At 38.9% G+C, this 26,589-nt stretch overlaps 1 protein-coding gene across 1 annotated transcript in view; it reads right to left on the minus strand.

The window, feature by feature from the left end:
* fam189a1 (family with sequence similarity 189 member A1) overlaps positions 1-26,589 on the minus strand; it is a 91,818-nt gene that overhangs the window by 35,167 nt on the left and 30,062 nt on the right. The window contains exon 2 of the mRNA XM_035652110.1: positions 12,671-12,727. Within this exon, the coding sequence (XP_035508003.1) occupies positions 12,671-12,727 (57 nt within the window). The remainder of the gene's footprint in view (positions 1-12,670; positions 12,728-26,589) is intronic.

Raw genomic sequence — 26,589 nt, forward strand, 5'->3', positions numbered from 1 at the left:
ACACACACACACGCACACATATACAATACAAACACAGAGGCGAATCTGAAATCGTGTACGTCAGTTCTCCTGAATTCTTCATGTGTCTGTATATGTGCATCATGGCATGTGTCACTGAGTGCTGGTTTTATGTCTGCTGTACTGTATGTCTGCATGTGTTGTGCATTTGTGGGTCTACATGCGCACTTACAGTTGTAATAAAAACCTAGAGCCTGGAGCTGCTTCACAGCTCCCTAATTACACAGAATGGCAGGTGGCAGTGGCTGCATTTTAACCGCTGGACAAATAAATAGAGGAAAACACATATTACATTATATACAAAATGTAAGCCTGACATGCAAATTATATGGACTGTTGCTGTTGCTTTTTGACACCCTCAAAAATTTCAAGAGGATGAATATAAAGTAAATTTATAGAGCCTGTTCCTCCCTTTGTTCATGATTTGGATAGGTTGAAGGATGTTTGTCAGTCCCTCCATGTTTTCACTAGGCTTTTTTGCGCATCATTATTGCCTAAAATGTCTCATTTCACAGTAGCTTTTCTAAAAAAACAAGTGAGATGAGTTTGGTGATGTATGGCTCAACGTTTTTCAAGGGAAACTGATACTATTGGTGAAATTTGCAGAATCTTTCCAGTGACAACATCACAAGGTTGTGCAGAATTCACAGGGGTTGTTTGAATCTGCGTTAATTGATTGCAAAATTGCAACTTCCTGCAGGGACTGGTTTGTGCTTTTGTCTTTTGCCCTTGTGGGATAATTTTTTTGTACATGGGAAGTTGGGTACACAATATGCTGTAGTAGTCTTGCACCAGAAACAGATGTTGCTGTGTTCCATTTTGTGTAGTCTCTACATTACATTGTTAGAAAGAAAAACAGGGAAATAAACCATTACCATATATCAGAAACACACTACATACAGATAACATAACCGTCCAATTAAAATCATGTTTCTCAACACATAGAGCAGCATTTTTCAGTTGTTCTGAAAACTTTAGCTATTGTAAATGCATGCATTTTTTTCCCAAACAGCCTGTTAAGTTAAGCAACTCTACATAGTGGCAGTCAGTGTTTTTACAAAGACAGGTTGCTTGTTTAATAAGCAATAACCACGTCACGACAAAGGAAAATAATAACCAAGTTAAGAGCTCCCTATTAGTCTATAGATATTATAGATATGTACAACCACATATTAAGTGGATTTCCAACACACACACATGCACAGGCCCAACACATACATGAAGAACTACATGAAGCCTTAAGCGAGGAGGTTTTAAAACAAGGTGTGTTGTCTATTTTTACACAATAGGACATAAGTTAAAGCTCCATCATGATGATATATTGCATCTCCTATTTCAGGACATATGAGTTGCTCTGATGTCGCAGTACACCTTAACTTGTCAAAGGAATCAATGCCTGTTTGTGGGACTACTTTACTCTTACCAGTCTCACGGGAGTTTTTCTTTATTCATTATGAACAATCAATTCATGGCAGATAAAAACAAACTTCAGCTCTAATATTTATTCACACTCAGGGTTTTCAGCTTTCATTCTCTCCTGTCAATGATCAAGAGGCAGTGAAGATCGATGTTGCTAATCATAGTGTGCTGCCTTCCTGGAGTAGCGAGTAGCAGTAGTTAGTGTAGCATGTTCCTTTATGTCTGTCCTGCGGGAGCGGCAGTATAATGTTATCTGGCGCTCTTAAACACTGACCCAGCAATCTCAGCCTGAAACATGCATGCACACACTTTACTCAACACAGCAAACACGTCTACTCTACATTCTTTCTTTCACCTTCCTATTTTACCTTCTCAACTAAAAAAGGAAAACAATCCCAGGACAAACTGTATTTTAAAAGGTATGTGCAATCATAATGTTTATATATTTTATGCAAAAATTACCACAATATACAAAATGATCTGTGTAAATTTTCTATTAAAAAGTAAATTGTATTTAGTCACATCACACAATATTTCTGCATTGTTCAGTCACTAACGTCAAAGAATTGACCATTGACAGAAAATACATAAACAGTAAGATTTGGCAGAAAAGACAGCAGTGGGTAGTCCTATAAATCACCCCTTGATACACATACATAAAACATTAAATCTTGGTTATAAAGGTTGAGGTGTTTTAGGCAGCGACAGCATCAAACAACATCAAGGTATCAGCAGAGCAATAGTGAGAGTCGGAGTGTCAGTGTGAGGTTATAATGGCCACGTTACTTGTGAACTGAGCCGCTGAATGACCCCGTGATTGTGAGGCATGACTGAAGCAGCTGATGCCAGTCAGTTAATGCAAGTGTTATGTAATGCAACGTTATATTCAATTTTATTCAAGAATTGTCCAAGGCAACAGCTGTTTCAACAGTCTAATGTCTTTTACAGTAATAGTAGCATTAGCAGTCAGTGTATCTGCTGTGTTAAACATTTTTCTCTACCACTTTTGATGTCAGTACTACACTGATGGCCAGTGCAGGTTGTGATTAAGATGGTTAATGTGACAATGCACACCAATGCTAATGTAACATTAATGTCCTTATAAAGGTACATAGTTGTATAATATACTGCCCCAGCCCTCACTTCATTCATGTGCTTCCTCCTGACATTGAAGGTCACAAGTGCGTGATAGGTGGTTTCCTGCACCCAGCCAATGAGTACAGGGTTAACTATAAGCCAGGCCTGCCAGGGCTGTAAAGTAGTGGCTGCAGTCATGCCGCAGTATCAACTCACTCAGCTGTGAAATATGGCTGACATGATTGTGTGCAAACCACAATTACGTCTCGAGTCCCTGACAAGTGACCACAGAGCACTAGTTGTTCAGTCAACTGTGGAAAATAAACTGGTGGACCCTGCCTCTAATGCCTCTATTTGGCAAAAACACAATCACTGCAATGTCACACACAGTTCTAACCGTTTGCTATAGAAAGAGATTGGCACCAATGTGACAGGAGGGAGAGGAGAGGAGCCTATGTGTGATGCTTAACAATAACAAAGAAGAGCACAAGAATAATTTTGTATGTGTGCTTCTGGTTTGAATGACTGCAGTGATTTTCTCGTCAGTTATGATATTATTATCATTATTATATGCTGTCAATGTGGCATTTGAAAATTTGGAAGAGTTATATTTTGGACTGACTAGAAAAAGACATCCTTTCATCCTTTTATTTTTCTCTATACAATAGATACATGAAAAAAGAGCTAGGGTCCACTTGGGCCAGGGATCAGCAGGGGCTCCTTTCTCTCGCTCTCTGAGTTTGTCTGTTTTTTCTCCATGTTACCCTGTTTGTCACTCTTCCAAGCCTCAGCTGACTTCTTCTTGCTGCTCTTATGAAGAAAAATGCTATATCTGCTGTTTTAGTCTACATTTTAATTTCTTTGATATCATATAGAATATATCAACCTTACTCATTATAACAAGTCATAGCAAAGCTAAATATAAATTTTTTCAGTTCTATTTGTATAGCACCAAATCATAACAGACGTTATCTCAGGACTCTTTTCATATAGAGCAGGTCTAGACCGTAGTCCTTATAAAATTGTTTACAAGACCCAACAATTCCCACCATGAGCAAGCACTACAACGTCGAAGAAAAACGTCCCTTTAAGAGGCAGAAACCTCAAGCATTCCCAGCTCTAGGTGGGCGGCCGTCTGCCTTGACTGATCAAGCCATGACAGATGTCTACGTAGTAAAAAGAAAAGCTAATTAAGATTTATTTTAATGTAGCTCATCTAATCAAGTTACTGTAGCAATAGGTTAAATCTTGCAGCAAATTAATGTATCCTTTAGCAGCAATTAGAGTCGGTTTACTATATCTTTTTTTGGGATTATTTAAGAAAAAGCCCCACTAGGAAGCTAGCCAGAAATCATACTGGTGAATTACTATATGAAAAAATATAGAATGAACAAACGGGCACTAATAAGCAGTGAGTACTCCTCACTTACACTAGGTCACCCTCTTGCATTACCAAAAATATTGTCTCCAATTTCACTGATAGAAAGTATTCAAAATCTAATTTTGTTAGTTTTCTAGCTTTACTTGTTAAGTCTCCAGAGCCAGTTCATCTCCTGGGATTCTGTACAGCTGCAACACACCTGCAAGTGCGTTAAAACTGTACCGAAATGGTTCCGCTAAAACACACCATTATTCTTCCCCAGAAATAATGCCCTAAAAGGCAGTTACAACCATGGTGGCCTTGGGTTTTCTAATTTTTGAGGATGGAAAATTTCTCTACTAATACCTGGGCACTGTATGTTCAAAGAAAAACACAAAACCACAATAATCATTATCTTTCCATGATATAGCTGCAAACTCATTTTAACACATGTGCACAGCTGTACTGTTATGTCACCACCCACCTCTTAATTTATATTTACAGCATACTATGAACAACACCACTATATATAATCCGCTGTGGGATCATTAAGATCAAAAGACAACCAAACCGCTGAAGACTAAAAGCAGCAGTTTCTCATCATTGTGCTTTTGTTTCTTATTATCTATTCATGAATTAAAGATTTAATGCTAGCCTCAGAGGGCATGATAGTGGTGGGTGTAAAAAACAGAGAACATCCCTTGTTTACTGTTTGTTCACAAACATCTAAGCAGGAGAGATTTTTAAAATAGTCCCTGACATCATGTATCTTGTGTATAACTCTTGTTTACACCAAGCATCCCACAGCTGTAATTTTATTTCGGTGAGATTTCTAGTCTTGTCAAGTGACAAAAGATTAAATTGACTCTGTGCTTTCATGAAAATAGCCAACTGAAAAGGGAGAAGAACATCAAAATGATTTAGGATTAAGGAGGAGTCCAAAATTGTCTGTCTGGGGCCAGAAACCAGGGGCCCAAAGCAATAAGTTAGACCACTTATAGCTCAGAAAAAATGCATACAAACCAATCCCTGCTGGCCACAGAGCCAGGAACAGAGGCTGCTAATTGGCTAATTTCACTCCTACTTAGAGGATTAATTTGTCCATTTAGGTCTGTATGAAAAATGCTCAACTATTGGAGGGCAGAACTGGGTTGGACAGACTCACCATCTCCGCCTATACCAGACTGATGCACAGCCTTTTAATCATTTCATTAATTGAACGATAAAAAATGGCACTCGCAAACTGTGTAGTTTGATTTTTTGTTGCTCTGGTGTCTGAATATAAATCTTCATTCCACCGGCGTAGAGATGTCTATTTCCTCGTCGCAATCAGTCAGCGTGCCATCTCTCTCTCTCTCTCTCTATCTCTCTCTCTCTGTCTGTCTCTCTCTCTCCCTCTCTCTGTCTCTCTTCCTCCCTCTTTCATCAGTTACAGTAATATTTATGGCCTGGCAGGGTCATAAGCTGTCACAGAGAGCACCTCATAAACCCTTTCACCGATGTCCTGCTGGCCCTCCTGTAGTTATGTGATCATAATGGAAAGTCTACTGTTATGATGTGTATGTGCTTTGATTTGTGTGCATCGTTAGATAGATATTTGGAGATGAGGGGAGCAGGGGTTTGTGTGTGTATATGTGTGTCTTTATTGTTAAAAAAGAGGGTAAGCTGATGCCTCTTGATCATACAGCGCAGAGTGCTCTGGTAAGTAACGTTATACCTCGTCCTGTAAGTTATTTATTCCATGTTTTGAACAATGACACTGATATGATGTTCTGCTGTTCTGAACTGTTTTGAAATAAAATAACTAAATGTTCAGCCTGGTTTTTCTGACACATTCAGAATAATTAGCCCTTTTCCCCGTTATCATTTAACAGGCAGCTGTTAAAATATATATATTTAAATAATTAAATTCATAAACATTCCAAAACTAGTTGACTAATGGCTTTAACTAACAACTATTAGTCGGCCTGGAAATTTTCAGCCAGGGAAAGCCATGAAATGGACATTTTACCACTGGTTTATGCTAAAGTAAGATGTTATAAATCATCTCGTCATCATCTGTCGTGTTATGTTTTGTTCTTTGGCATGCTATAAATCTAATTGCCCTCCTGGGACGAACAAAGTTGAGAGTTGAAAGTCATCTATCTTTCCATGTTTCTTTTTCAGGCCTTTTTGCCTAAAATATTCAGGCACTATTTTAGGATCTTTCACATTTGAATCAAAACTGTTAGCCTGTGTGCATAACTCTTTGCCTCAGGGTTGCCTTGGTGACTACGAGCTGTTACCTGACAAATGTTGCTGCAGTGTTATAGTGGCAACACATTTCCTAGCTGCAAAGAAACGTTGTGATTGCACTTTAAAAACACCGTATTTCAGCAAACACTAAAAGATTGCATTGTTATTATACTGGCAGCATGTGTACATTTGGGTTAGTGACTTTTCCTCAGAGACTGCTTTTTCTCCTTTTTCATTGAACATAATGCTTAGGTGCTTAAAAGTTAAACTGCTGTTTTAAAACTAACTGATTGTTTGAGAATGAGGACATGACCTAAAAGTCAGCTACAGGCCTGTATGTACAGTATGTGCAGCACATTAGGAGATAGCTGCAGAAGCATTGATAAATGGTGTAAGACATATGGGGTTGAATGCACATGATGACAGTCTCTAATCTTTACAGATCAAAAATGAATGATTGTTTTTAGTGTCCCAAGCCTGTACGAGCAGGTAGCAAAGGCATGAGCATATCCCTCGGATCAGGCCAGAAACATGCTCGGGGTCCAACCTGTCACTCTAAAGGTTAATGGATACATCGGTGCACCAAACCGAGGTGACTATCTTGGTCTCTCTGACTACCGGATGCCTCTGTTTTACCGTACAGTTTTCAGTTCAAGAAGCACTGGTCACAGCTATTGTTTGCAATAATTAAAGTATTTTCAAAGACTCCACAGTGTTATGAGTGCTGAAAATGTGCTTAGCTTGAAGCACTCTTGGGAACGTACAACAGCGTCTCATTTCCATTGAAAACAATGAGCAAAAGAGGCCAGCCCTGAAAAGAGATTTTCCCAGCAGAGAAGCAGATTTAATATTCTCAGGGCATACAGTATAGGTCGAGCACTTGCTGGTGTTGAGATAAACCTTTGTAGCTCAGGTGATTAATGCATTATAGTGAAAGGCAAGGCAGCCATGAACTTGAATTCATTTTCTGACAGTAATTCAATACAAAGTGGAACAGTAGGTTATAGAGTGCAGTATAGAAAATATTTCTTCTCCTTGTTCCACAAGCTCTAACCAGCTAGTGAATGCATTTATAGAGTCTATAATAACCCAAAATTACAGTAACCCGATTAAGACAATGATGTGAATTAGGGCTGTACCAGACCCAGAATTTTGTCAGTCGAATTGGATTTGGCTTTAAATACGAAGATTCGACTATTGTTCCTTTTTGTTTCGGTTCAGCACCACACTTTAGTGTCCTATATCAGCAGTTCCTGTGGTGGAAACATGGCTAAGAGTCTCATGTTTTAGCCTACCTCACATTTTAATGCCTTTTTTTTGTCATCTGTGATGTCAAAACATCAGATTGTCAGAAAGTAAAAGTATGTGTCCTGTTCATAGTTACAAAGGTTATAAAATGCACCACGAAGCGTCTCTCAGCTGAAGGGTCAACCTCAGTGGTCGGCAATATGGATGTTGGACCGCTGTCTGGTTCAAAAGTATTGACTGATAGTTTAGTGTATTTTATGTGACTGAATCAATCAATTATTGGCTATCATTTCCCTTCTTTAAGGGCACTGCCCTGAGAAACGTTAATATTAATACAGCTCAGCAGAGTGGAGGAGAGAGACAGTGGAGAGCTGACAATTGCTGCACTGCATTGCTGTGCACGAAAGCTTTGCGCATAAAACAAAATATCGAATGGGGCTTATATAGTTCAATATAGCCAATAGCGATCAGTGAAAAATCCCGTGGATGTCTTTACTACAATAGTTGCTGAGGTTTCTAAGATATTGCTGTTTAAACCAAACTGGCCGACAGACATAACGTGTTTCTACAAAATTTGCATGATGAGTTAATCACAGTAGCAGTGTAACACAAACAGAATCAACATCCTCAATCATCCATTGCTGCATAAACAGGAATATACTTAACATATAAAAAGTCAGTGGTGCAGGGAAGCACTTTGTGGCATTCAGACCATGGTTCAGCTACAGAGCCCTGATCCAACCCTGTGCAACCCTGTCACTAAAGAACTTGTACTTCCATCCCTGTGGAAACATGAATGTAAAGTAGCTGCACATGTGAGACTCTCTTGCTACCTGACACCTCACAAGTGCAGTGCTGAGTTTCACCTCAACACTGCTGTCCTCTCCATTATTTAAATCTCTCCATGCTGCACTTCAGTCCAGAGAAGTATCACTTCAGGACAAAGTACATATCGCTTTGTTGTTATGAATGAAACAGCCAGACTGATAAACTAAAATCTGAGAATAGAGGTTAAACTAAGACTAGGTCTATAGTCTTAAAGCTCAACATTTTAGAAAATGTACTTATTTGCTTTCTTGCTGAGAGTTAGAGGAAATTGATAAAACAGTCAAAATCAGTCTATATAGTGCACTAAACGTACGCCCTGTCGTTTAATTTGAGTTTAAAATCTATTCACTTTTTAATAGCCTCAACATTCTCACAAAGGAACGGAAAAAGTTTCGACTTCCACAGAGCAAAGCGACGGATTTCAGACAGTCACATAAAATTACCTGTCAGTGATGATGTACTGGCACAGAAAAGCTCTGTATTGGAACTGCATTGATTAAAATTGAATTAACTGTACATTAAATATAGAGGTATGTAGAGGTATTTGTTATGTGTACTGTACACATACTTAGAAAACGAATAAAAAAAACAAAGCAAAAACAGTTCAGGCTTCCTCAGACAAATACTCTATATTGCAGACTATGACTGTCGTGTTTCCCGACAGGGCAAACAAGGATTCACCGCCCTCTAACTCTCACTCTGTCTTTTTGTCTCTCTCTAAACACATAATCCATCACAGTCACAAACAGCAGAAGACTGCAGGTAGTCTTGTCTCTCTCCTGCCTCCGAGTGATACGGAGTAAATCTGCTGTGGCATTAATGCAGCAGACTTGACTAGATAAAAAACTACAATGTTTATTAGCTATTTCAGATAAGGGGGACGAGGAGTATTTCCTTCAAACATGGACACGGTGTGTTTTCTCATTCCAAGCACAATATTTCAATATACCTTTGATGTGAAGTTTACAAGAGTTAGGGTAGACAGAATTTCATATTCAACACATCTTCTCTCCCCACAATAGTGAACCTGGTTTTTCCATTCTGGCATACAAACATTCAGTCTTCAACCATCCAAACATTGCACTAGATGTCATACGCTGACTTGACTGTAATGTTTCAGAACCAAAGATGTTACACAAGCTTTCCTCTCTATACCCTGTCTCGTCTTATATTTATACATTTATTTATAACTCGTATTTGTCTCTAATACTTCAGTGTACATACAAAGATCTCAGAAAGCTTATACAGTAGATTATACAGTAATTAGAGGAAATCTATCTTAATATTTTATACCAGTTGTTTTAGGCAACTAATGATTATTTTTGTCATTGATTTGATTGTTCATTTGTTTTGTTTTTTAAATTAATCATTTAGTCTTTGAAATGCCTTAAAACATGCCCATCATAATTGCACTAAACCATAAAGGAATAGAAAAGAATAAATATATTTGCTTTCTTGCCAACAGATGAGAAGACTGATCCCACTTTTATGCCACAGCTTAATTTAGCTTAGCATAAGTTAGTAGACTAGATCTTGCCCTTTATAAAAATATATTTTTGGGGGCTTTCTTTTTTTCCCTTTATTACAATTTTAAAGATTGACAGGAAAGGGAAGAGAGAGGGGATAACACACAGATCCACAGGTTGGACTCAAACCGATGACCAGTGCAGCAAGGAATAAGCTCTACCAGGTGAGCTACCAGGGCACCCCACTTTCGCATATTTTTTACAGGACAAGACATACAAGACATATAATGGGCAGTTTTTGTTGTTAACTGTTTCCCCCCTGTTTCCAGTCTTTAAGCAAAGTTAAGTGTATGAAAGGCTCAGACACTTATGGGTGCTTAACCGGCTGCTGGATCCAAGTACATAACAGTACAATAAAACAAAAAAGCACCCTACACGCACACTTAACTGGAAGCATTAAATGTTTGGTAATTTTGCTTGATAAATGACTTAGAGGTTACGATTATAGCAGCAGATTAATAATCTCTGTAAAGTGACTTAACTCCCCAGATTAGCCCCTGTACATTGTTTTATCATATAAGAGACTAATCTAGAATAACACAGCTAAAAAATCAAGTATTTAACACATATACTTAAATGGTTTGGAGAATGGTTTACGAATCACGATGCCCGCCCACAGTTGGCAGAAGGATTGGTGCTACGTTGCCAGGACTGAAAGTGTCCAGCCGGTGTATTAGTCACCTGCCAGTCAGTGCTGGGTCAAGGCCAGAAATGGAAAAGCTTGACTGTCAGGACTGAACATTACATGCCACAGTAACAAAAACCACACCAGATATTAGCTTTTAGACCCCTAAAGTCAGGAAGCAGTGGCCACAGAGTGATGTCTCTGTATGCTTGCAGGTGCAGACTATTCCAGTAAATTAGTCAAGCCTTTTATGGAAAGAGAGGTAAGAGGATTTAACTCTTTTACAGAGCAAAACGTGTGACCAATTTCTACTCACACCTCAATGATGGGATATTTCCTTTGATCCCCAAGAGCTGAAATGATTCAGATCTCTTTCTGTGGTATAACGTTACACAAAGGGATGCAGATATGTGTAGCACAGAAGCAATGTGATAAAACTAAAAGGAGCTAGACAAGTGATATGCAGTGAGAGGGAAGGGGTACTACACGCTTTGGTAAAGCAGCAGAGATGAGATGAGATTATTTATGGCATTAAAAGAGCGTGAAATGGAATTGGGCAGGGGCTTGTTTGTGCTATACCCCAATCCTGATCTCTACTTTAAAGAAAGACATCATGATCACCCCCAGTCTCGAGTGCATCAGTATGTCTTTTTATAGTACAAAGGAGGAAAAAAATGACCGATTTATGTTGTGCAATGTATCACACATACAGGTAAGGGAAGTGTGGGCTATAACACATCCTATGTGACAGTCAATTAAAGGTTTTCAGGACCTATTATGGCAGACAAATGACTGGAACTATTGGGAAGGAAAAAAACATTTCACCACTCAGATATAAAACAACACTGCAAGACCTTTGAGGGCCCATATTTATCAAAAAAGTTATCTAGTTTATTTATGAAAAGTAAAAATCCTTCACTTCTACTCCTACTAACACATATAGCAAATTTCTTACGACTTAAAAATGCCCTAAAAGATGCAATGTGGAAACAAAAGTGAGAGAGTGAAAAACAAATATTGTTGGTCATAATGGATACTACATTAGCTGAGGCAATATGCATGATTCAAAATAACCTATTATTTGCAGATTTATCATGTGGTCACTTGAGAGTTGCTCTTAATGGCCACTCTTACACTTTGCTGAAAATCGAAGGGAGTAGCTTCATAAATATGCACATATTTTCACTCCTACATTGGCTCTTAGAGAATTCTTTAGTGTAATTATTTGATAAAAATGAGCCCTGGGCCTCAAGAATTACATTTAAGAATGCTAAAATAGTTATAATATAAATGTATAAATAGGGATAAATCAATAGGAAATTGTCTGACATGGAAACAAATAAAAACCAAACTAAAGAAGGATAAAACTCTTTTGCTGGTTGAAGAGATACATCATAAAAATCATATAATAAGGCGATTTTAGTGCTATATTGATAAAGTGATTGCATTCAAACCAGTGCCAGCATTTTTCTTTGCAGTCCTTTATTAAATTATTTATATTTAGGTAATGTATAAATTACCAAAGATATTTTGTACAATCACTCAGTTACTGGTGTCAGAAGGTGTGCATACACATCTTGTTTCCATGCTGCAAATTAAGAAACCTCTAGAGCTCCCCTTAATTTAAAAGAATTTAATTTAAAAACCAATATTGAAAAATTTCAGTGGTTTGATAAATACGGGCCCAGGTCCACCTCCTGTGATGTGAGTTTAGAGCATACTGCGCACATGGCAGCACACAGGTTTCTATCCAGAATGATGCTATGTGTATTTGAACTGACTCACGCAGTTCAATGATTATTCATCTGCAAGCAGAGACAAGAAAAGTAAAAGACTTCTAACTGACTTTGGTCCTGCAGTTTCCAGGTCATCAGCTATGAAAACATATAACTGGAGCTGCGATCCAGGGATTTTAACACAACCTGAACATGCCCCAAGGTTGTAACATTGTTCACAGACAGTTACAGTTTCCACCACTGCTAAACTGCAAGCATGACAAGCAACAAGGTTCGGATTTGTCAGCACTCTGTCACATTGTGTTAATAAACTCAGATGACAGTGTGTTGACTATGTTTATTCAACTCAGGTAATCATAAAGAGTAGTTAATAATGCCTTTGTCATTTTGTATTCTCTTGTAGTGTGCTAATCTACATATGGTGATCCTAACAGGAAGAAAAACAAAACATCTGTTTCCGTATGTAAGTATGTGTCTTGTACATTGTCACATCTCCATCCATCCCATCACCACAATAAAAGACTCCCACTTGGGTATTATTGCTTTGTTCAGAGTTGTTAGATTAGCAGCTGAGGGTGGGCGTTCAGAGGACACTCACCACAAGAGAGAGCGGCCTCTTCCATGACACCACTCCGATCAGTCCCGAGAGCAGCACCTGGAAGAGAAAACAGATGCCGTAAGAGGTGACTGACAAGTACGTGGAAACAAAGATGGACAGATATTCATGTAATTGATTTAAGAGAAATTCTGGTTTAATATTATCTGAGGCTTATTTGTGTATATTTGGCCAGTTTTCCTACCAATATTCCATTGGATCTGGAAAATTAGGTAATATCACTGAAAAAAAGTTTAATAGTGCAAGAAACATGAGAACTCAGATGATCCCACATGTTTTATAATTTTTTGATTTGATTTCTCTTTTACAGTGAATCGTACTTGGCACATGGACATTACCTTCTACCCTTATATACATAGAGCTTAAATTGTGTTCACACGTAATCTAGTTTGACTATATTAGTAATTTTTTGGGCTCTGGGGATGGTAATGTTGGCCTACTATTGAATTCAATGACATTTTTGTCTTTTAGTGAAACATAATTACTTGATGGATAGCCATGACATTTGGTTCAGACACTCATGTCCCCCTAATGATGAACTTTGTCCAATACTTAAATACGATGTTCATGACTCAGTACCTACAAAACTAATCACATTCCTATCGGCCTCAGCTGACTTTGTCTTTAGTGCTAATTAGCATGCTAATACGATGAAGGTGAACAAAGTTGCCGTTATAACATCTGCTGTTAGCATTATCATTGTAAGCATGTTGGTAGCATATAGCTCAGAACAACACTCTGCCAAAGTACAGCCTCACAGTATGTCACTGTAGCTTGGTTGCCATGTTCCTAGATTTCGGCAAGTACTTTGGCAAGTGCAATGTTATCAATAAATACCAGTTAAAATGATGGTCAAAAAACAAAAAAAGGCAGAAGTTGTAATGAACCAAAACTGTCCTCTGATAAACACAGACTTTCAATGTGGGATTTACTTTGGTTTCTCTAGCAAACTCATCATGATGGGTTGAGTTATACACAGATCAGGTGGGAATTGTGGCTCGTGTTTGGTAACTCTTTGCCCATCTGCCATCAGATTTGTCACCGGTGTTTTCAGCTTGGATGTGGATTTCTTTGTAAACTCCTCATCGTGTTCACAGGCTCACTCGATTATTTTCCTTTAAGCTGGGAACAAGCGAACAACACGATCCTGTGGTTTGAGGTGGTTATAGAAAGTTGAACACTGAACTTTAAGTGTGACAGCACTTTTTTTCCCCACAGTTGGTTAGGTTTTCAAAAGCTATTCTTATGCGTTCCCAGCTTCTTAAAAGCATGATTCACTCCTTACACAACATGATCCCTCATACAAGAAACTGCACTCACTTCACTGCATTGCTGGCAGAGACTGAAAAAGGCTTCGGTTTGGTCCCAGTGTTGATTCATGGATATTCTGTATTTATTTATTTATTTTATTATTGAAATCCATCACACAAAACTTCAGTTTGTTTTGTAGTATATTTCAGTATAAAAGAGCATAGCAAAGGAAACCCATGTGAGAGTTTGTATAAAGAACTTTCGAAGATAACCTATTGGTGACCTGGTGTCATGGTACATTTGACTATCGATGTTAAACATCTTGGCAGTTAAGATAGCATGAGCTTAAACATGAAAACAAACATGCTGATGCCTTCTGGATGTCAGTGATGACCAAGTGAGTTTTTCATCTTCAGTACATTTAGTGGTAACCAGTGCTTTAAAGGCAGTGGCAGCAGCATGAGTACACGAGATAACTACACAATCCATTGTTTTTAAAGTGGAATGTTAAATGAAGAAACAAGCCAGTATATGAATCTAATCGAGTCTGTGAACAAGCTGTTTAATGTGACGTCAATGTAAATTGTCAATTTACAGGACAATCTTCTATGTTCTTTAATTTATCAGTTAGATTTTCATTGACAGCATGGATCGCAGTTGGAACAACAAAGCTTTGTGCTCTTGTGAAAAGTACGCATGGTAACAGCAATGAGAAAAGCAATTCATGATAGAAAATATGAGGAAAAAAATGGGTCAGTTCGTCTTTGCACGTTACTTTCAACCCACAAAACCCTCTAGCTGCCATAGTAATTGTGATGGGCGAAAAGTAGGAAGTCAGGTGTTATAGAGTGACAAAGTCCACATAGGGAGGAGGCTGGGGGAGATCGATGTGTGAACAAAAACATCTCACTCTAACACGGCAGCTGCTCATTTCCTGTTTTCAACCAATAGTTTCTTTTAACCACGATTGTCCTCCAACAGTCTCCTCCACTCCCTCTCTACCTGTATACATTGATGTCCGATTAATACCCGTTACTATCTCAGCTTCTTCCTCAGAGTTTTTGTGCTTTCTCGTCTCGCATGTTCCCATAGATTATGTTTGTGCCTATTATGGAATGCCGCCACTGTCACCAAGTGCTTTCTCATGGGAATTGTTTGATCTCTGTAAATAATTTTATAAGGAGTATGGTCTAGACCTGCTCTATATTAAAAGTGTCCTGAAGTGGTTGTTATTGTAACCATGGTGATGCCCCTGACCTTAATAAAGTAGTTATTTCAATGCAAACCATGACTTTTATCCAAAACTAACCAAATATCTAAAAATATCTTGTGTTACTACCAATATGACTTCATCAGACTGTCTCTCTGGACTTATTTGTACTCCAGGTTTTTCCATTAGCACTGATTTGCTTTTAGATTTTGTGCTCCATCTACCTGGAACCAGTTACTCTGCAGTTTGATGCTTTGGCTGAAATGAAACAATTCAAGCTATCTGGACGCATCTTGTTGTGATGTCTGTGGTTCCCTCTAATATCAATTACTCCCATCCAGCTATTGATCCGTCTGTTTGATTTAAATCCAAGTTATTCTACGGCAAACTGTATGTCACTCGAGACAGCAGATGTTTTTTTTAAATGAAATGCCTGATTAGATTAAATTTAGATTTAAAAAAAAATTTGTTTTCTCAGCACGCTTCACTCTGGGTGTGGTGTTGCTTTTTTACAGTCCCTGCTGTAGGTGTGAATTCACGTATCATCAAAATGTGTGTGAACAAAGGGTACTCATAGCCTCCAGCGCTCTATTCCTCCATGGTCTCTCCCTGCCTTTCACCCTTCTTCACCCTCCATTAAACACCAACATGCTCTCCCCATTTTCCTCATCTTGCTCTCCTCCTTCCTACTCTCCATTGACTTTCTTCATATCTACTCTCTCTTCCAGTTTAGCTATCCTTCCCTTTCCAATTTCTCCCTGTATCACACTCCATCTCTGTATTTCTTGCTCCTGCTCTGCGCCCACACAGTCACACTGTATTTCTGCACTTACACACTCACTTTCACTACGCTCTCTATCCAGCCTTCTCATTTCTATTTCCCTCTCCATCTTGTTCCACTCTCTAGTCAATCTTCCACTTCTTCACTCACCTTAATACACACAGGACCTGGTGAATGGTATGTCAATATTTAATTTGGGCACACACACACACACACACACGATCCAGATAAATAGAAACCTGGATCAAAGGACAAAGCTCAAGATTAAACAAAAAAATCTTTGTATAATTATCAACAAATTCCACAAAAACATTGTAACCCACAATAAACTTCCAACTAACAATTATTGCCTTTATCTGTCGTAGAGCATCATCATCTGAAAACAATTACAAACAAATAATTGCTGTACGTCTAAGAAAAATGTTTATTTTTCCTCCTCTGGCATGTTAACAGTATGACAACAATACAGATATATCCAATTGCATATGACTTGTGTTACTAATATGATAAAATACAGGCTTAGAAGTCGATCACATGCTGCTTTTGTATAGTCTTCTGAAGTCTTTGTCATGATTGTGAGTCCACAGTCATGCTTAGATAGCATTAGAAAATAAAGTCCTCAACCCCCGAATGTCCACCGGACGCAGTTGTGAACATTATGTTCTTATTGTTTTGTCAGTTCTCCTCCATAGTCTATGAAGCAACTGCTACAGTTTTCCTTTTGCCAATAAACACTATTTAGGAAATACAGATACAAAATGAAGTTAGCATGCTGCACAGTTAATCAAAACAAGCAAGGCAACAGCCACAAAGTAGAAATGTGGCTTCCTAAGAACAGGTAGCTTGAATATCCTATTCTTCTGAAACGTCTCATCAGTGGACATTGGAACCCAGGCGGACTGCGCGAGCTGCAGACACATCCAGTGGACATCCAACTGACTGTGTCTCTATGCATCGTCACAGTACTAATAATATCTCTGTGTCTGCTCTGTTCACTGCTGGTAAAATCTGCATCAGGCAGCAGAAGATAGAAGCTTGTGTTACTGCAGGTAATATTCACCCGCTCTATACTGGTGTCAGCTACTGCGACAAGGAGTCCAGGGATGTTGTGTCACTATTACAAACCTCTCTCTCTCTCTCTCTCTCTCTCTCTCTATCTCTCTCTCTGCTTGGTGTTGTTCCTGGCAGCAGAGAGTAAAAGCACTGCACAATGCACAATCAAGGTTGAATTGAGCTCCTTTCACAATGCAGTTCCTGGTAACATATCCAACTATTTAAGTCTCATCAAAAATTATGCAACTTGTGTGTACCTGTGTGTTATTGTGTGTGTTTGAAGTGAGAAATGATAGGACAGTGGGAACCATGATAGCTTTGCTGGTTGTCAGTCACTCGAGGCTTTTCCCCTTGGCTGCTCCCAGAATAGGATTAACATGCAATACTTAGCAGCATTAGTCACTGAAACCTGGGCAGCACACACCCACTAACCTCCTGAAAAAATGCTGAAGCATCTTTAAATGTGTTAGAATATTTCCTGGTATTTTAACAGGAACCAATTAAAAAGCTCTGCCAAAACAAAGAAAAACAAAACAACATAAAGAGGAGAAGCAGGGCAACAAATTATGAAATTAAAGTCTGCACAAACTGCACACATTCAAGAAAAAATGCACTGAACCTCATAAAAGGGTATAAACACAATCCATAAATAGTTTTAAGTCTGCTTTAATAGCTGTTCTGTGGTCCCGTCTATAACAACCTTTAGTCAGTTGCTATAAGACGCATTGGTGCAGTACAGTATACGGTTGAGTAATACTGAAAACTGTTGACATTTAAACAAAATCTGTTCAGTGTAATCAAGTCAAAACACTCAGAGCTCTCCCTCTGAATCAAGGACATTTATTTATTATTATACAACACAAGGTTGTATGAAAATTTGCAGTCCCGTTGTGCTCCTCACATAAAGATAATTACATTTATGAATAAAATAGAAAATAAATAATATAAAACAATATATAGAGTTATTCGTATACATATGTACATAAATGTATAAACCCAGAAAATAATCTGGAGTTCGTTTGTTTAATTTACGTCTGTGGTAATGGAAACAGCAGCAACAAGATAAACAAGATTTCATCTTCACATAAAAAGAAACAGTGTCCATCCACTTTTACTGCATACAACTACATGTAGTATTAGTCCATTGGCATTCAAGATGAATTTGACATTTTAAGTTGCCAAAGCATGAAACAAAATTGAAATAGCAATAAACAAATATGGAAGAAAATGAAAAATATATTTTTTTGGCAACCTTGAACTAACTTTGTAAATATTTCCCAGCAGAAGTTTTAGAAGAGTTAAAGGCTCAAGAAAAAAAGGTAACACTGTGAGAAATGTGTTCAGGAACAACAACCAGAGTCTTAATTTTGGAGTTGGATAACATTTAAAGACTTTGATAGCTGTTAGTCAGCAGAGCATGATATTCAGATCATTAAGCATTCCAGTTTAAGTGACACACAGCTGGTAGGAAACAACTTAAACTGACAGACGATATAATTAAGTGAGCATACATTTTTCTATAACTTTTTAAAACTGCAATATTTCCTGACTAATTTGAAACTATGAGGGTTTTTCTCTGCTACGCACACACACGCAGATTCACAAAGACACACACACACAGAGTACTGACAAGTGTAAATGGAACGGGGAGATAAAAGCGAGGCTTTGGCTTTTGACAGGACTGGATTAGAAGAGCCCGTGTCATCGCCATGAAAGAATGCATTACTCTGATGCTGAGACAACACACGCACACACACACCTATACACACAAACGCAGAGGTGACATGTCATTTGAGGCCTACCACAAAGCAAACATTTAGAGATACAACAACTTAAAATTCCCTTTTTACAGATCAGCGACTTATTGCAAAGTCGGTGTGAAAAGGTTGAACTCAAACTGCTTTATGACGGAATCAAGCCACGTGAGCCCTGCTGAAAGTGATAAATCTGTGGAGCTGCCGCAGCAAATTCCAGCCCTACGCATAACACAGACTGCACATTCACAACAACAAAACCAGCATTTTACTTTGGAAAGCAAGATTTTGATATTTGCCATGGAAACTAGCACAAAAAAGAGTGTATTTAATCGTGATCATACAAAATAACACATTGTGTGGGTGTGTGTGTGTGTTAATGAATGTGCTATTGTACTTCCATTATGTGAGAACTAAATGTCCATGAAGAAGAAAAAAACACCAAAAGAGACAACATTTTTGTTTTCTTTCTCACATTAAGTTATTTCTGGGCTATAAGTTTAGAGTTACAACTCAGGACCAGCATTTGGGAAGGCAGTCCTATGGACCAAAGTTGCCTTGAGGCTCCAGGTATGATGCAGTTAGACACACGACAAAAGAGATCCAACGTATGGAAAAAATAATAATCAATGATAATAAATAAATAAATCAAATAATAAACAAAGTGTGTTTTTTACAACAGCCCTAATAACTTGTTATATCTGGAAACAAAACCAAAATTATTCCCTAAAATAATCAAATAACAAATCAAATAAGTTACTGCTCTACCTGGGTCCTTACTGAGCATTGGCTACCTGTCCTAATATAAGTGTGGTAATGGGAAACCTGGGGAAAAAAGTTTAGTAGCCCTAGCTCACGTTCCATATTGGGGGTTTCCATAAAGAAATAAGCATGTAACTAAGTAACTAAGTAAAGTAACAAGTACAGAGAATATTATAAACTATATAAAATGAATTCAAAATGAGGAATTTGGCTCCTACAGCATTGTTGGACTTTTGAATTAAAGTTATTTTGCGGTTCTGGAGACACAACAAAAATGTTGTGTATGTGTACTCCTAGTTTATGTGACAGAGTAAGGACCTCAGGGATTTGGAAGGACCTTGATATCGAGGCCCTTCTCCTAGACTTTCAGAGGATTCTCCTTGAGTATGTTCTGAGAGCTACTGACTGGGAGGAGACCCCGGGGCAGATTCAGGACACAGCAGAGGGTTTGCATCTCTCAGCTGGCCTGGGATGAACCTTGATGCTGATACACAAGTTCAGGCCTGTTTTTCTATTTGTTGTCTCAGGTTTTCAATTACATTTGGTGGAAATTCATGTCACAGACCAAAAAAAAAGTGATTAATTTGGGATTTTCTTATCATAAATTGGTACTCCCCTCACTTATTTTCTCTCTTTTAAACACACGTTTTCTCTGTAGTCTACATTCAGGCGATTATACAGTTCGCCTACTGGCAGTAGAGTCAATCATTACTGCTGATGCCCAAACTGCTGACTCATTTGCCTAAAACTGATTATATAAATTAGCACTTGCACACATGTAAAACACATGGTTTGTTATTCCCTACACTGTTTTCTATACACAAATGACATACTGATACTTAATTAAGCCTGCCAGCTACAGCACATTTGTTTACTGAGAGAAGATGAAAATCGTATTAAAGTATTTTTATCTTATCTCATAGATCACCACCAACAACAAGGACAGACCTTATGATTAATGGAAGTAAGACGAACAAACTAGCTATTTAGATGTATTTTAGAAATGGTTGTTCATAGATGTTTGGTTGTGGGTTTTTTTTCTCTGTCAGTGGATACGTGGGAGCCAACAACATAATATTTATATGGCAGCTATGAATTGTAATGCGATCAGATACAACACAAAATTTGGCATAAAAAACCTCTCAATCCTAATATCCAAAGTGGGGACTTCCAAAATTACCAAGATGACAATGGAGGTGTTGCAATTGTTTAGGAAAGAAAAGATATGTGCGTGCAAAGCTGCTATGGATTCTACCTAAATCGCAATCTTGACCTTATTCTTATTCATTTATGCATGGCGCCAATCAAAGAAGCCATTACGGAAAGCGAGGGTTTAGAAAGCAGGATGTTTCTCAAACATCATCTTTGCCGAGATGGATGGAGCCAGTGCGGTTGCCGTGGTAACCACAAACTGGCCATTTGCCAGGATCCTTAATGATTTCCCATCAGCTGCTGTGCTGAGAGGAGTAGGGACCCTTGCAGAACCCCCCCCACAGCATCATCCCATACACACACACTTGGTCATATAATGTAACCCTGTTGTTCATCGCAAAACTTAACACTGGAGCCAAAAGAGAAAAACCTCTCTGACACACACACACACACACACACACACACACACACACACACACACACACAAACTGTCCGAATCCCTCTCAGTCAGATCTCTCCTGCTGTTCTCTTTCAAGTGAAACAGCCCCTTTTATTTCCTTTCACATTTGCTTCATGTTGGTCAAGAGAAGACAGTCTCTCTGAGCTCTTCCTGCTCTGCAGCCTCTTAGCACAAAGTAATCTGACACGTCTGAAAGTGTGTGCACCAGCTTTGTGTGTGTGCACGTGTGTGTTTCTGGCTGTAAGTGCAGACTTGTGTAAATCTGAAGAATAAGGCTGAGCAGAATATGTCCGGGGAAACTCACCATTCTGGCCTTTAATGAAATGGAGAGCTGCTGATTAAATGGATGTCTAAAACGGAGCTGTCTCCTTAGAGTTTGTAAGTGGACAGTGTTCCTCTTATAATTTACCTCCCACTCAGTCCCTTAGTTTTTTTTTATTGTATTTTCAAATTGCCAAAAATGAAGCCAAATTATGTGTCACATAAATGTTTGTTGAACTGTGCACTGTGCCTTCAAACATCGATCAAAATTTGGTACAGATTCTCATGTCCTCCTTAGTATGAACATTTTTCTTCACATCATTCATGACTTTTAAAGTGTCCAATACCTTTTTCCTGTTTTAGTCTGTCACCATATGATGCCCTCTCTTGCCTTTTGTATCTCATATATGTGATGTTCGTTGGGCTTTACCCTATGTAGCACTTAGGGGATTTATGTTATTACTCTCCCTGCTGAATCCTGCACTGCTGCTTAGATTCACTTAGAAGAGCACCTAAAAAATGGCATAATGCTAGAAACGCTCCATATCCTCCTACACAAGTGTCTCATAGAAACTGAAAAATGAATTGTACTTATTAAGTATGTCAATCAAAGAGTCTACGTTTTGCCTTTGGGCAGGGTTGGGCTGTTTTTATGTTTTGTTTTTGTGTGACACACAGGTTCACAGAAATAAAAAGAATGAAGCTCTAAATAAGAGAAAAATCACCTTGTGTTCCACCTTCAAGAACATTTTTTCTGGGCGTCTGTGTGTGTGTGTGTGTGTCCCCAAATGAAAGACAAATGAAGGTGAGCTGTAGCATCATGGGAGCTGAACTCCTAATGCTTGTGTGACAGTTTTGGCTTCAAGTAACCTTCAAGTAACCTTTACTGGCCATGAAATGAGCGCCACAGAATATGTCTGTGAGTGTGTGTAGCCTACTGTATTTACGTATATATGTGTGTGTCTATGTATGAGCATACACACAGAGCATGTGAAGCACACTGTAGGGATCATGAGGTGTTTGATGCTTCTGTGTCCGTGGCTCCACAGAGTCTCCGCACTGCAGCCTGTCTAACTGAAGCTCATGCTGACAAAGCTAACAGACGTGTGCATTTGGCCTCCTTGTGTTCCCGCTGTTTCAACAGCAGCAGCGGTCCTCCTCCAGATCCCCCCTCCTTTTCTTCCCTAACATCCGTTTCCTACAGTATTCCCTTTCTCTCTCCACCCACCACCTGCTCCTCCTTCCTAACCCCTCCCCCATCGTGTGTATATCATCACTTTGCTTTGGAGCTTAGCAGCACCTCGCCGCCATTGCCATGGAAACAGTGGAACAACAGCAGGTTGGCTGCTGCTGCTGCCTGGGGGCGTGGCATCTCAGCTATCCTTTTGCTCCTCTCCTCTCACTCATGGAGGTCTCTAGTACCTCTGCAGAATCCATGAATCAAGACAGGAATGTCGGTCTGAATGTGAATCAGTCGATATCACAATAAACGGTAACATACCAGAGTGGGAGAGCTATGCTGTAGTTATCAGCAGTGATGCAGCCACTGCAACGAGACTAGAGGTCAACATGGCATGAACTGGAGTATGATTATGTGCCTTATACAACATTTACAAGGTTCCATTAAATAAAGATATGAGCATTAAATGTAAACAACGAATTCATGGCTGCTAAGAATTATGCTTGCTTTCTGTTACAAGGTAATACAATATATTAAATGCATAAGCATGTATATCAGCGTCAGTGTAAAGGGAAGGACAAATCAGTACAAGTTCATGGTGCATACTGAAGGCACTGAGGAGAGATCCTTTAACCATTCCATCACAATTATCTCTACCATCATCCACCGTGTCTACACAGGACACATTTTAGCCTGAGTTGTTCATCTCACATGAGACTGATGGAACAAATACACTATTTTAATAAACACAGCTGTCTTCACAGCCTGCATAACAGCTTGCGTTTCACTCAAAAGACCAAACCGTCTTTTTGCTCTTTTATACACGTAATTACAGTACAGTGATTGCATGTCAGGCTGTGTGCACTGCCAAAAAGCAGGTAGGACCTACACAGGCGTACTGTGCCTGACAGAGGACTGTCACTGCTGCTGCCGCACTGCCGACACGCTGCTTTTGCTACATGGCCTGTGTGGACAGTGTGTATATATAAGGATGGGTAAAGTCTCTGATATGCTAACAGTAGGGAGCTGACAGGAAAAAAGGGGAGAGAGAAAAAAGATAAAAAAAGATATTCCAGTGTCAGCCAAGGATGAATACGCCCTGATCCACTCGTGTACACAGAGGTGTATGTGAACAATGCCACTTGTGTTGCAGCTGCTTGTTGTATACCAAGATGAATGTGTCGCCTTGCTTTCTGATGTGAGATTCTTGTGCTTCCTTGCTTGGGCAGTCACAGTATTCTTCCAGAAAACCGTTCATCTCAGAAAAAGTCACTGAAGCAAGAAGGGAGCGACCTGCGAGGGTAAAAAACCCTTGACCTGTTTCTGTGCATCACAAGCATTGTGAGAACACAGCAGGTCTGATTGGTTGTGAGTGAACTTAGAGAAAGAGAGAAAAGGAGAAGAGAAGTGACTCTGTCTCTCTTCCTGATTTAGATCACTATGAGTCTCTGTATCTCGCACACAAGCCTGTCACACACGCATAAGCACACACACAGACTTCTCATTTCACAAGAGTGTCTTTGATGCTGCAACAAATGAACATAGAGTATGTAAAATAAGGAAAAAACATCACTGCTTTCCTTTCAATTATCCAGATATGTTTGCACTGTGGGACCCTACTGGCTGCAACACTGGAATGAAATCCATCGCATGACAGAGTCTGGAATACTTTAGGTTGTTAAATCCTCACAGCAGAACTAGAAAACACACAACAAATTTGAAAAGGCCTTTTGAGTGATGGACAGGTTACAAAATCTTTATTTCCCCTCCTGATGGTACTATGCATCAAGTGTCAGTTATGAGACAGTGACAAGTTTTGACTCTTCATTTCACCAATCTGGTAGCCGCTAAAAATATCTCTCAAGGGTCACATACAACTGTGTAGGCTTTCCATGAATGAAAACTGCTTCTTATTGTTTCCAAAACTTCTTCTGTTAGATTTTGTTGTCCTTTTTTATTCTTTTTTTAGTAGTTTTCTTTTTACGAAAAGTTGTTGTGACAGCTGCTGTTGGAAATGATCGGACACACTGGTCACAGCTGTAACAGCCACCACTCACACACTGTAGTGTGTACTGTATATATGTACATGTTTTTGTTACTTATTGGGGACCTTGTCAGGACCAGTGCTCATGGAGACCAAAGACCGATCCCTAATGCAGCAAAACATAATTTCTGAGGTCCTGGTTAGGGGTAAGGTGTGAATTGAGGTTAGGTTGAGGCTAGTGTTAAGCTGGGCTCAGACTACATAAGATTTTGAAATCAGGTTTCAGCATTCACATAACAAAAAACTTCATAGAGTATCTTCTCTCTATTCTCAAACAAGCACACACCACAAGATTTGGAAAATATTGCCACATCACACACAACAGGATATAATTCAGATTTTGGTGCAAGAGGGAGCAAGGCATCGCCTCACATGATTTTACGGGGAAGCAGATGTAAACAACACAACAACAACTGATGTAGAGAAATTAGTCTGGATTTTAACTGTCAGTTTTAATATCTGTCAACTGGACTATACTAGCCTAGCTAACTTTAACTCAAGTTTACTGTCGCTTCACAACACCGTCAGCTGCACCGGGACTAACAAGCTTGTAATAGTAACTTTTAACGTTAACGTTTTCTCTCTCACCCGGTACTTTTAAAGAAACAGCGATTTCTCCCCAGCTCTCCTCTTTGTCCCTACGGTTATGACATGTCTTGGAAGACACGTTATATAGGCAGTCGTGTGTGGCAAGTGAGGGAGAGAGGAAGGTGCTGATTCTTCTGGATATGACACTTGGTAACCAAACTTCAACCACAAACTTCTGCTCAAAGTTCAGATGGGCACTTTTGGGCCTCAGCGGTCATAATTCAGGAGTAAAGGGCTGCGGCTCTCAGCAGTGTGCAGCAGTGAGCCAGCCATTCATCCATCCTGGATACGGCTGCAGTGACACCAACAGCTGAATCAGGCTTTCAGTCCTGTGCTGACAGGATAATCTCGCCCTGCAGCCAACCAGATTTGAAAGGAGAGAGAGAGAGTGCATTTGTGTATGTTGAGTTGTGTTTTGGTTGGTGTGTCAATGCATCGTCTCATTTGCATGAGCTTGGCTCAGAATCACAAAAAAATACCACTCATCTTCTTCTTTTTCTATTCTATTATCTAACTATTGTTGCCGTAAATTAATAAATTAAATCCCAGTGTGGTAGCTGCAGCTAATGCAAATCTATGCCTAAATCTAATTAAAGCTGAACTTTGAGTTAGTTTCTCATAATAATGATAATACAAAACTTTTAGTCATCATGTTAGATCAGGAGAAAGAGGAAGGACAAATGAGTAAATGAAACCTCACCCATATTCTCTGGAAACAGTTTTAGCTGTCTAATATCCGAACACACGTTTGATAGGATAAATTGGCATAAATACTCTCCGTCTCCTTGAGTTCTATCATCAAAACAGAAAAAGATAAATTGAAATTAAAATACTTGGCACACAACAAGATACTGTATCACTGAACCTTTAACATGGGGAGACAGAATTAGACCTTAGTTCACTGTGTGTGAGGGATGTAAAAGACCCACAAGATGTGTTCCTGCTACAGAAAGACACTGTTCCTTGCAGTTTACAATAAGCACCATTCAGAAATTGCTTCCAGTATTATAGGGCATTTGTTTTGTTAAATTAAAATGATACACAGTTAAATTTCAGGCTATTTGAAATGCATACTTGACTTTCAATTATACTTTTGTTAATGCTTTTTTTAATTATTAGATTTGTACATGTTTTTTAATATTTAGACATTTAAATTCAAAGATCTTAACGGTCGAGTGTGTAACATTTAATAGAATCTATTGGCAGAAATGGAATATACACTAATCAGCCATGACATTATGACCACTGACAGGTGAAGTGGATGACACTTATTATCTCGTTATCATGGCACCTGTCAGTGGGTGGAATATATTAGGAAGCAAGTAAACATTTTGTCGTTAAGTTGATGTATTAGAAGCACGAAAAATGGGCAGCGTGAGGATGTGAGCGACTTTGACAAGGGCCA

The sequence above is a fragment of the Morone saxatilis genome, unplaced genomic scaffold, assembly GCF_004916995.1.
Source record: "Morone saxatilis isolate NCDOM2014 unplaced genomic scaffold, NCSU_SB_2.0 Contig11, whole genome shotgun sequence".
Lineage (NCBI taxonomy): Eukaryota > Metazoa > Chordata > Actinopteri > Moronidae > Morone > Morone saxatilis.